Here is an 11,881-nt window from a genome sequence, read left to right as displayed (position 1 = left end):
CGACAGATAGTAAGTGCTTGCAGTTTTTTTTTTAATTTTTTTTTTTTTTTACTATTTACTTATTTATTGGCCGCACCACGTGGCATGTAGGATCTTAATTCCTGGACCAGGGATCGAACCCATGCCCCCTGCAGTGGAAGTGCAGAGTCTTAACCACTAGACCGTGATGGAATTCCCCATAGTTGTTTTAAGTCACTAAGTTTTGGGGTAATTTGTTATGGAGCAATACATGATGAATACAACATAAATTTTTTTTAAATTCTGCAAGGCAAAAACCATTAACAGCAAAGTCAAATAACAAGTGTTGGAAAAATTTTTGCAACACTTATCAAGGAATGAAAGACAAATTCCCTGATATATAAAGAGCTTCAACAAGTCAATAAGAAAAAGATCAAGAATCCAATGGAAAAATGAGTAAGGGACATGGATTACAGAAAAGGAAACACAAATGTCTCCTAAACATGTGAAAACATGCTCACCTTCACTGATCATTAGAGAGATATAAAATCAAACCAAACTGAAATACCATTTTTCACCTATCAGATTGGCAAAAGTATAAATGTTTTGTAATATATTCTGTTAGTGAGGCTGTAAGGAAACAAATGACCTCACACTTTGCAAGTAGGAGCAAAAATTAATGCAAAGCCCATGATGGGTGACCCAACAATAGTTATCAATAGGACAGAGGCACAGACCCTTCGGCCTAGCACTTCTACTTTAGGGACGTTTCCTACAGATATACTCACATGTACGTGAATGTATATATGCAAAAGTCTGTAGAAATGATATATGCATTGTATAAATCATTACAACACTTTTTTTTTTTTTTTGGCTGCGTTGGGTCTTCGTTGATGCACACAGGCTTTCTCTAGTTGCGGCGAGCGGGGGCTACTCTTCGTTGCGCTGTGCGGGCTTCTCATTGTGGTGGCTTCTCTTGTTGTGGAGCACAAGCTGTAGGCGAGCAGGCTCAGTAGTTGTGGCACGTGGGCTCAGTAGTTGTGGCTTGCAGGCTCTAGAGTGCAGGCTCAGTAGTTGTGGCACACAGGCTTCGTTGCTCCGCAGCATGTGGGATCCTCCCGGACCAGGACTCAAACCCATGTCCCCTGCATTGGCAGGCGGGTTCTTCACCTCTGTGCCACCAGGGAAATCCTACAACATTGTTTATAATGGTGAAAGATCAGGAACAACCACATATCCAACAATAGGGGACAGGTTACATAAAATACTGAATATACGCAGCCATAAAATAAGAATGAGGAGGTACCTTATGTACAGATACGGAATGATTGTTACAGAACGGTCCATTCGCCGGACTCACAGCAAGCCAACCACTAGATGCCAAGGTTTACAGCAGAGAAAGAGTTTATTCACAAGGCAGCCAAGTGAAGAGATGGGAGAACCAGTCTCAGATCCACCTCCCCAAAGGCAAGGGGCTTGGGATATTTATGGGATAAGCAGGGTGGTCTTAGGCGTGAGGAAAGGGGATTGGAGGTAGAGGAAAGGTGAGATAATTGCTGTTCCGTGCAGGTGCATCTCAGATACCTGCTTCTGGATATTCAAAATGGAGGCACTGACCATGATTGGGGGGTGCGGTTTTCCAGTCCTCTGAGGTCAACAGGCCATTCATAGGGCATCTGCACAGGCCCAGTCTTAGGGTCTGTGGTCTCAACCATCCCCAGCTGGCTCACACAGGGCAGGAGCTGAAAGATCTTGTAAAATAAGTGGGCTGAGTGAGGCTGGGAAGGTATGCAATTAAAGAGAGAGAGAGAAAGGAAGGGAGGGAAGGAGGGAGGGAGGAAAGAAACTAAAGCAAACGTCATCAGTGAAGGCTGTTGACAATGAGGACAGAAGCAAAGTGCTTTACAAGCTGTGCCCTTAGCTATTGTTCTGTAAGACAAGTTCAAGAATTTCTATTAGTTATCAGCTCCTGTGGACTCTGTGGGGCACAGTTTCATGATCACTCAGATTTATTGTAAGTGGAAAAAAGAGGAGACAGAAGAGTGAGCAATTTGGCTTTTAAATAGGGGATGAACTGCTTACAAGTAGAAGCATACATATAATTGCTTGTGTATGCATAGCATATGCCTGGAAAGATAATAAGAATCTGGCAACATGTGTTACCTCTAGGAAAGGGAACCTGGTGGCTTATGGACAGGGGTAGGGGGGAGATTTTTTTATTTTTTGAATTTTGAACCATATGAATATATTACCTATATTTCAAACACATATGTGTGTGTGTTCTAAATATATGTGTGTGTGTATATGTGTGTGTATATGTGTGTGTATGTATATGTGTGTATGTATATATATAGTGTGTATATATATGTGTGTGTTTGTGTACATATGTGTGTGTATGTGTATATATGTGTGTGTGTATATATATGTGTGTGCATATATATGTGTGTGTGTTCTAAATATATATATGTGTGTGTATACATATATATATTGTGTATATATATGTGTGTGTTTGTGTATATATATGTGTGTGTTTGTGTATATATATGTGTGTATATGTGTATATATATGTGTGTGTGTATATATACTGTGTGTATATATATGTGTTTTGTGTATATATATGTGTGTGTGTATGTGTATATATGTGTGTGTGTATATGTGTGTGTGTGTGTGTATATATATATATATATATATATAAAAGTTTAGGACTCTCTTGGCATAATTCATTAATGACTTAACTCTCTGAATATTTTGGAGGTCCCACCACGTGCCAGGCAGTGTGCAAGGTGATGAGTATATGGTGGTGAGCAAGTCAAACTTCGCTGAGCTCATGGTCTAGGAAGACAGAGGTCAAAGAGGTAAAGCCATCGGTCTAGAATCACACACTGCGAAAAATGCAATGAAGGAAAAGAACCTGGGGCTGGGAGAGAGGATGATGGGGTAGGACATGATTTAGCTAGGGAAGCCAGGAAAAGCCCCTCTAAGGAAGGGATCCTTAGGCTGAGTAGGACTTAGCCAAGTTTTCCATTATTCATTGCTGCAGCTAGATGTATCCCAGAGCTTGCAGGCTTGAAACAACAACCATTTTATTCTATTGCATGAATTTTGGGGTCAGAAATTCCGGCAGGACTGGACTGGGCCGTTAAAGTAGTCCCAGACCCACCCAGATTCAAAGGGAGGGCACAGGGTCCCCACTTCTCATGGGAGGAGTGTCAGAGAACCTTCAGCCAGCTTTAACTCACCACACCAGGCAAAGGGCTGTGGGGGGAGAAGAGTGGAGCCAGGGGTGAGGGAGAAGGTGGAGAGAGGGGCCAGCAGTCAGGTCCTGCAGAGCCTTGAATGTTGTGTTAAGGATTTTGAATTTTATTTTCTGCACAATGTGAAGCCACCGAGGAGTTTCAGGCAAGGAAATTCACCGCTCCCCTGTGCATCAGCTTCCATGCCTCTTGTCACACCCATTTTATTGCATTAGTTTGGCAGAGGCTGGGATACCCTTGTATTCTGCTCACTGCAAACACTAAGTGAAATAAATGTGAAATACGTAAATGAATCGATTAAATAATTGATGATCTAGAACAGCTGGAATTGTACGGCATCTGTTCAGTCATTTCCAAACTTTAATGTGTCCATGAATCTCCTGGGGAGGGGCTCTTATTAAAATGCAGATTGTGATTCGGGCGTTCCGAGGTGACCTGAAATTCTGCATTTCTAACAAGCCTCTGTGCTACCACTTTGATTAGTGAGTGTTTAGAAATCATTGTATGTCAGAATGTTTTCAGCTGAAAGAAAGAGGTCATGGGATTTGGGTACCAAACAATCAGAGTTGAGATGACGTCATCCAGGTGGAGTCTCATTCCTGCTCTGCTATCCTCACCACCGCCACCTTCACCATAACACTAGGACCCCTCAATGCCTCTGGGGGCTGCTGCACTTCCAAGGAATCACTTCTGGATACTACACTGTCCAGAAAGAGAAAGATACTGTATATCTCTTTCTTAGGAGAAAGGAAGCCTTTTTCCAGGGTCCCCTGGAAGCCTTACTCTAATGTCTCTGTGGCCAGAATTGAGTTACGTACTCAACCATAAATCAATCGTGGGCAAGAAGATTGGGAATTCGATGATTGGTATAGACTAATCAGAATCTAAGTGGGGTCTACGGAACTGGGGATTAGGGAGAAATCTTAGCAAAGCTGCGGTTCTGTTTGTAAGAAAGTGGAAGCAGGTGACCAACAGTGAACACTACACAATAATATGCAATTTGCTTAATTGATTGTACAGAGACCTACATGTTATATGTATATCCCTATCTATCTATATTTACATATAAAATAGGGAATTTGGCAAATTTATTTAAAAACTTAAGGGAAAATCAGGGAATTCCCTGGTGGTCCAGTGGTTAGGACTCTGCATTACCACTGCTGAGGGCCCAGGTTCGATCCCTGGTCCAGAAACTAAGATCTTGCAAGCTGCGAGGTGTGGCCAAAAAAACAAAACAAAACAAAAAACTTAAAGGAAAATTTTAAAATGTTACCCAATACCCCTTAAAAAGTGTATGGAGATAAGCACTTGATGGTTTGATCTCAGGTGGAAAGGTCCGGGAATATGGGAAACATAATACTTGTTCTGAAATCTACATCCTTGTTGGGGCAACAAAACAGAAAAGTAAAAAGCAATCTACTATATAAGCAAGTGAATTAATTTTTTTGCCCACTTGACCAACAGTTACTGGGTACTCACTCTGAACAAAGAACTGTGCCAATGGCTGTGGGAGATGCAAAGATAAGGCATGGTCTCCTCCTCCTAAGAATTCTGCAGCTTCAAACACACACATAATGATGTGTTTGGCATATAAAAAGTGCCCCCAAAGATGAGAAAACAAAGTGAATAGGAGCCCAGAGGAAGGAAACAGTCCTTGTGGTCTGGATGCTTAAGGAGCAGGTAGAGGTTACACCATCTCTACTGATACCCTTGAAAGATAGGGAGATTCTTAATCAGGGATGATGGTAGGGAGAAGGGAGGTGCTGGAAAATGGGAAGATGGGAAAAATGAGCATTCCAGGGTGGGGGAGGGGGAGGGGCACAAAAGCGCATGCAACACAAGTGATGTGGGTTTGGGAAAGGCAGGTTTCCTTATTGGATTCCTACGATAATCTCTTATCAACATGAAGCCATAAATAACATCAAGCAAGTGCCAAGTCATACAAGGAGGGAGCAGGACAAGGGCAGCTCCCAGGAAGAGAGACCTGAGCTGTCTGTGTAAGGAAAAATGTCCATGCATGAGCAGGGTGGAGCAAACAGGGCAAGAGGTCTGGGGAGCTGGCCCAGTTTCATGGTTTACAATCCCTAAATACCATTATTAAACAGAAACAGTTTCTTCAATGAATAAATTGCAACAACAACAAAAAGACATGGAGAGAGAATCTATTGATGAAGAGACCTAAAGGACATATCAATCTATTGTAATGTGTGGATTCTATTTGAATTGTGATTCAAAGTGTCAAACTAAAAGAATATTTTATGACGTTTATGAGACAATTGAGTACTCAGTATTTGAAGATGTTAAGAAATTATTGTAATGTTTTAGGTACTGATTGTGGTTATATCTTTAAAACGAGGCCTTTTCTTTTGGAGGTATATTCTGAAATATTTATTGTTGATACGATGTCTGGGATTTCAGACATGAAAAAAATACAGGGAGTAGAGGAAAGGTATAGATGAAACAAGATTGGCCATGATTTGATAATTGTTGCAGGTTGGTGTTGAAGGTTAATCATACTATTCTGCCTGTATATGTTTGAAATTTGTCATAATAGAAAGTGTATATGTTTGAAACTTGTATATGTTTGGAATTTGTCATAATAGAAAGTGTAAAATGAACTATATTACAGTAGGATGTCTAGGACTGAATGTCCCTCGGGGAAGCTCCACCCACTGAGCTTGGTAGGCCCCGCCCCCTTCGGCCCCGCCCCACCCCTTCAGCTTCAGCTCCGCCCCGTCAGCTTCAGCACCACCCCCTTAAGCCCCGCCCGTTTCAGCCCAGCTCTCCCGCCGTCTGCTCTCAGGGTATGCAGTTTATGGTGTGTTCCGACTTCCTCATGTCCGCTCGGGAATTCGTTGTCTTCACACGCTATAAGTCGCTCTCTTTGTTCTTTCCCAGGCCGCAGAGACTGCTCCGAGTCCCCAGAACTGACCCACGGCCTCCAGACCTCCAGCAGCGGCCGCCCGGGTCCCCCCACGTCCCAGGGGAGTTTGGTCGCGTCCGGTCGTGACCCAGGGAGCGCGTCCGCGTCGTCATGGCGACGCTCGGGGAAGGTGGCGGCGCCCGCGGAATCCCACCCGGGAACCCGCTCCGGGGTGAGCGGCCTGGGACCTGGGGTCGTGAAGGCAGCCTGAACCCCGGACGGGTGTCCAGCCGCAAGTCAGCCTGGGTGGGGGGCGGAGGAGAGCTCGGGCTCAAAGGGTTAAATGAGGATGCGGGTGGCACGTGGGTCTGGGTTCGACCCTGCTCTGGGGTAAAGGGGTGCTGAGGGGAGCAGGCGTTGGCCAAGGGTGAGAGGGCCTGCCCCGTAAAGCATGGGGCCGCAAAACCGAGGATGCCTGGCGGGGTGGGCGGTGGGGAGGTGGGGGGAAGGGGGACAGTTCACCTTGGGGGTGAGTGACCTGGGATGGGAGCTTGGATGACAACGGTTTAGCTATTGTGTCTCCCTGAAGTACAGGCAGGGAAAGTGAGGGGAGGGGCTGGAGAGTGAACCGGGGCGGGTGTTGAAGGGGTGGAGGGGAAGGAGCTGGGCGAGGTGAATCTTCAGCCATGCTGGCGAGAGGGGATGGGCCGAGAATAGAAAGGAGCACCTTCCTTCAGAAAGTGATTGTTAAGCACCTCTTCAATGTGGTCAGTGTATTTTGCTTGATGCTGTACTCTTTGGGGAATCTAAAGCTATGAGCCTTCTCAAAACAAAAAACAAAAGAACACACGTAAAGATCCACACGTGATTTCACGTCAGTCTCAGGGGCTTCACAGAGCAGCCCCCAAGCTTAGAGACGCAGCTGTGGGAGATATAAAGATGTGTGGGATTTGTAAAATGCCATCACAAGGCAATACATTATTAATGCCAGAAGTAGTGGAGGCAGCAATTGCTAAAGAACGTTAAGGGGCATTGGGATCAGTGTGAACTTTATGAAGGCAAGCCTGGCAAAGGGTGTGATGGAACCGGGACCCTCGGTCCTAGGACAGAGCTCCTAGGAAAGCACCCAGTGGCGGGGGAGGAGGTCTATGGCTCTCCACCTCCTCTCCCCAGAGAGGGGCCCAGGAAGGTGGCTCAAAAATGCCAGTGTCTGGGCTTCCCTGGTGGCGCAGTGGTTGAGAGTCCGCCTGCCGATGCAGGGGACACGGGTTCGTGCCCCGGTCTGGGAAGATCCCACATGCCGCGGAGCGGCTGGGCCCGTGAGCCATGGCCGCTGAGCATGCGCGTCCGGAGCCTGTGCTCCGCAATGGGAGAGGCCACAGCAGTGAGAGGCCCGCGTACCGCAAAAAAAAAAAAAAAAAAAAATGCCAGTGTCTCCCAGTGTTGAAGGGTTTCATGGTCACGTCCATCCAAGAAACTGATTCGGAGAAATCTCAGAAAGAAAAGCCCCGTTTAACTGCTGACTTCAATATTTTCCAAACTTCATCAACTGTGAGAGCCTCAGGAAGCATCAGGACTACATTTTGGGAAAAGCTCTTGAACAGAATGAAGGACCACGGAAGGGTTTTGAGCAACGGCACGGCACTGGGTTCCATGTGTGACACAAGATGAATGGGACCACCTGTGTGGGAACGGAGCGGCGAGAGAGGGGCGGGGGGGGGGGAGCCCTGAGCCACAGTAAACCACACAGTGACAAGAAGTACATTTGTCAAGGGTTGAGAAAAAACAGTGTGTGGTTTCCTGTGGATGATTATACGACTACTGTTTTCTTCCCAGGAAATGACCTTTGGCTCTAAAAAGAAGGCTCCATTTTTCATAAAATGGCAGCGGTGAAAACCCCCAGCAGAGAAGTAACGAATGCTGAAGAACCATTTCATGATGTATCGCCCCTCCTTTTAAGGAGCCTAGTGGAGGAACCCAAGAAACCAAAAGAAGTACCTAATCCCCTCCTGGAATCAAGTAGGTGGTTAGGGAACAGATGTGCTTTACAACTCACATCTTCCCAGAGGATCCAAAGTCCAGAAAGCATAGAGGAATGTTGGCTGATTTATCTGTATTTTTTACAGGCTGGTGATAGTGTCATCATTAAGAACAATGGTTCCATTTAGATCCATCCACTTCACTGGTAGACTTTTGTTTTTAATATTTATTTTATTTATTTATTTATTTTTGGCTGCGTCAGGTCTTAGTTGCAGCACATGGGATTTTCCGTTGCGGTGTGGGCTCTTCGTTGTGGTGCTCGGGCTTCTCTCTAGTTGTGGTGGCGGGTTTGCTCTCTAGTTGTGGCGCTTGGGCTCCAGAGCGCGTGAGGTCTGTAGTTTGCGACACGCGGGCTCTCTCTTTGAGACGCGTGAGCTCAGTAGTTGTGGTGCGTGGGCTTAGTTGCCTGGCCACATGTGGGATCTTGGTTCCCTTGACCAGAGATCAAACCCGCTTCCCCTGCATGGGAGGAGCGTGGAGTCTTATCCACTGGACAGCAGGGAAGTTCTGTAACTGGTAGACTTTTGTGGTGGAAATTGGTCGCCAAGTTCTGCCACCTCCACTTCCTCCAATATCTTTCCTCTCTGTCCCCATTGCATCCTCAGCAGGTCACCAGGACTATTGCAGGGCCCTCCTCCCTGGCCACACTCTTCACAGCCCTGGCATTGTCCTTCCTAGAATCCATGCTGGCTCCTGCCCCCATCCTGTTTGGATGCTCTCAGGGGATCCCCTCTGTGCAGTTCCTTTGCTTGGCACTTGGCCCTCTTTGCCGTCGGTCTAAGCCTGCCCACCCAGGGCCCCTCCAGTCCCCCAGCTCCGGCCATGCCTGTTATTCCTGCTTCTTCAAGGATACGTGCCTTTTCCCACGCGCATCCCTGAGCCTGGAAAGCCTGTTAAATCCTATGGCTGTTGTGCAGAAGGCTAATCATTTTGCCTGCGGTCTTCTCACTGAATCCATCACATCATCATGATACCGTCTATGTCCATTTTACTGTTGGGGAAGCTGGGGTGGCCCAGCTAAGCGGAGAGGTGGTGTTCAGCTGTTGCAGCCCAGTGTCCCGCTCCCTACGTCCCACTAGCTTGCTTCCCACTTGCCGTTCAAGGCCCATCACAAATGCTGGAAATGCAGCATTTGCTGTGGCTCTGTTGTCGCTGAAGAACACACTGAGTGCGAGTTAGTATACTTGACTATTTCTGGGCATTAACAGAAAAATGCCCATTTTACATCTGTTTTGTGGCCCTACAAACAAAATCTTCAGCATTAAAAAAAATTACCAAGGGACTTCCCCGGTGGTCCACGCTCCCAATGCAGGGGGCCCGCGTTTGATCCCTGGTCGGGGATCTAGATCCCGCGTGCATGCCGCAACTAAGAAGCCCACATGCCACAAGTAAGACCTGGTGCAGCCAAAATAAATATAAATAAATAAATTTTAAAAAAATTACCAAGTAATGTTCAATACTTAAAAGTAATTACCAATACTTACAAATTTACCAAATAAACTACGGAGATCATAATCCCCCTGAGACCCCACCCTTACCCCAGTCCAGCCCTTCAGTTTGGCCCACAGTTGATGACAGTGACCATTCGCCCGCAGAGGAGAAAAACACCAAATGTTTCACACCCACTGTAGATGGGCACGAAACATGGCGGGCGAAGGGTGGGGTCAGAGTGCCAGTGACTCACAAGATTTAGCTATGAAAATCTTGGGGAAAGGTCGTCATTTGTAGGAAACTGGACAGGGCATTCATACCGCAGGAGGCAGTTTACTGGTCGGAACCAGGCCTGGGTTTGATTTTTACAAAATGGAAAGAACGGGGGGTTATAAACAGATGCCTGGCGTGAAGCACGGAAGGCACGGAAAGGCTTGTGACCCAGTGTCTTCTCCACACATCTCAGTTCCTGCTGCGTGAAGAGCCGGGACAAGTTTTGTAGACCTGGACTCTTCTGTGAGCTCAGCTGTCCTAACCTTGTTCTCAAAACTGGGAGCAAAAAAAGACACTCACGTGACAAGAGCAGTTCGAGACTTTACCGTCCAGAGGCATAATTTTTCAGAGCCTTAGGATTACTCTGTATGGCACTGTAATTCAGTTCAGAGGAAATCAAATAATAGCAGTTAAATACGCAGTAATAAAATTAAACCCTTGCTGTTTGGATTCTTTGAAGTGGATATTCATTACATAATAAGCAATTGCAGCGTTATACAGAGAAAACACGGGGTGTGTGCTCTTCACAACCTTGTTTTATTATGAAGACTTGTATAAAATGTGTACAGAGCAAGTTATTTTAATAGATAATAATAAATGTGAATTTGTATTGTGATGATAATATCTCCCAAGTGATGTGTAAAAATAGAGGGAGAAGCAGTCCAGTTCTTGTGGAACAATCATTAATCTTGTTGACAGCTGTATCCTCTGTCTGAAACCTTCGTATGCTTAAAATACCCTAGATTAAAGGGAGCTCATGTTGATAGGATCTTCTTTCGTTTAATATACGTTTTTATGTCTAAACTCATGATATACTTAATCTGCATTGTTTTTATAGAGGTTTATGCAAATCTTCTGAATAATAAGGTCATACAGGCAAAACCTGGCATATTGCATTTTGGAGGCTATCAAGTAGAAAAACAACACCAGCAGATACTGGTAGGTACTTTAAAAAAATTTTTTTTATTTAAATTTCGTTGAAATATAGTTGATTTACAATGTTGTGATAGTTTCTGCTGTACAACAAAGTGATTCAGTTATACATATATATACATTCTTTTTCATATTCTTTTCCATTATGGTTTATCCCAGGATATTGAATATAGTTCCCTGTGCTCTACAGGAGGACCTTGCTGTTTCTCTCTATAATAATTTGCATCTGCTGACCCCAAACTCCCAATCCATCCCTCCCCCACCCCTGGGTAGGTGCTTTCTAAGTGGGATAATTAATCATAATAATGAAATGCCATGAATGTTCTACATTTATATTACTCATTCATCTAAAGAGAAGCATAATCAGCAGAAGTGCAGATGTAAATTGGACCAGAAAGGTAGTTCTAGGATGAGAAATTTTAAAGTTGCATCAGTGTCCTTGGACAGCTTTCCTCCCGCTGCCAAAGGCTCCTCCCAGCACTCTCTCCAAACTGGTGCCGTTGCTGAGTGACCGCAGGGGCCAGGAACTGTGCTTTGCATCTCACGTGGTCCAGTTTAGTCTTTAGACTAGCTTTGTGGAGGTTGTATTGTGGCTCTCTTTGTAGAGATGAGGAAACCGTGATTCCAGAATGTTAAATACAGTACTTGCCTCAAGAACACAGGGACAGAGACAGAGTGACTCTTAGGCTGCCTGCCTCCCAACCAGTGAACTTTTTTTTTTTAGATTTATTTTATTTATTTATTTTTTGGCTGTGTTGGGTCTCTTGCTGTGTACAGGCTTTCTCTAGTTGCGGCGAGCAGGGGCTGCTCTGTTGCGGCGTGCAGGCTTCTCATCGTGGTGGCTTCTCTTGTTGTGGAGCACGGGCTCTAGGCGCACAGGCTCAGTAGTTGTGGCGCACAGGCTTAGCTGTTCCATGGCACGTGGGATCTTCCCGATCCAGGGTTCGAACACGTGTCCCCTGCATCGGCAGGCGGGTTCTTCACCGCTGCGCCCCCAGGGAAGCCCCTCAGGTGCACTTGCGCTCCACGCCTCTGCCACCAGGGAAGGGGTGTCCCTTTCTTAGAAGCGCCCAGCGAAGCTTCCGTTGTGCCTGCTCAGGTCAGATGCCCAGGCCTAAATCAGTCACTG

At 45.7% G+C, this 11,881-nt stretch overlaps 1 protein-coding gene and 1 non-coding gene across 6 annotated transcripts in view; both read left to right on the top strand.

Moving 5' to 3' along the window:
* Positions 1-4,332: 4,332 nt before the first annotated feature.
* Positions 4,333-4,405, top strand: TRNAG-ACC (transfer RNA glycine (anticodon ACC)). Its single transcript has one exon. It is a non-coding gene; the product is annotated as a tRNA-Gly (tRNA).
* A 1,710-nt stretch (positions 4,406-6,115) lies between these two features.
* CFAP221 (cilia and flagella associated protein 221) overlaps positions 6,116-11,881 on the top strand; it is an 84,736-nt gene continuing 78,970 nt past the window's right edge. For 3 of the 5 annotated variants that reach the window (XM_004276903.3, XM_033400242.2, XM_049712114.1), the window contains exons 1-3: positions 6,116-6,307; positions 7,912-8,094; positions 10,658-10,758. In XM_004276903.3, the coding sequence (XP_004276951.2) occupies positions 7,956-8,094; positions 10,658-10,758 (240 nt within the window). In that variant the 5' untranslated portion in view covers positions 6,116-6,307; positions 7,912-7,955. Of the gene's footprint in view, positions 6,372-7,911; positions 8,095-10,657; positions 10,759-11,881 lie in introns of those variants that run through there. The other 2 variants (XM_049712113.1, XM_049712115.1) reach the window with 2 other exon arrangements.

This window comes from Orcinus orca, chromosome 7 (assembly GCF_937001465.1).
Source record: "Orcinus orca chromosome 7, mOrcOrc1.1, whole genome shotgun sequence".
Taxonomy (NCBI): Eukaryota; Metazoa; Chordata; class Mammalia; order Artiodactyla; family Delphinidae; genus Orcinus; species Orcinus orca.
This window is presented reverse-complemented; position numbering and strand designations above follow the sequence as displayed.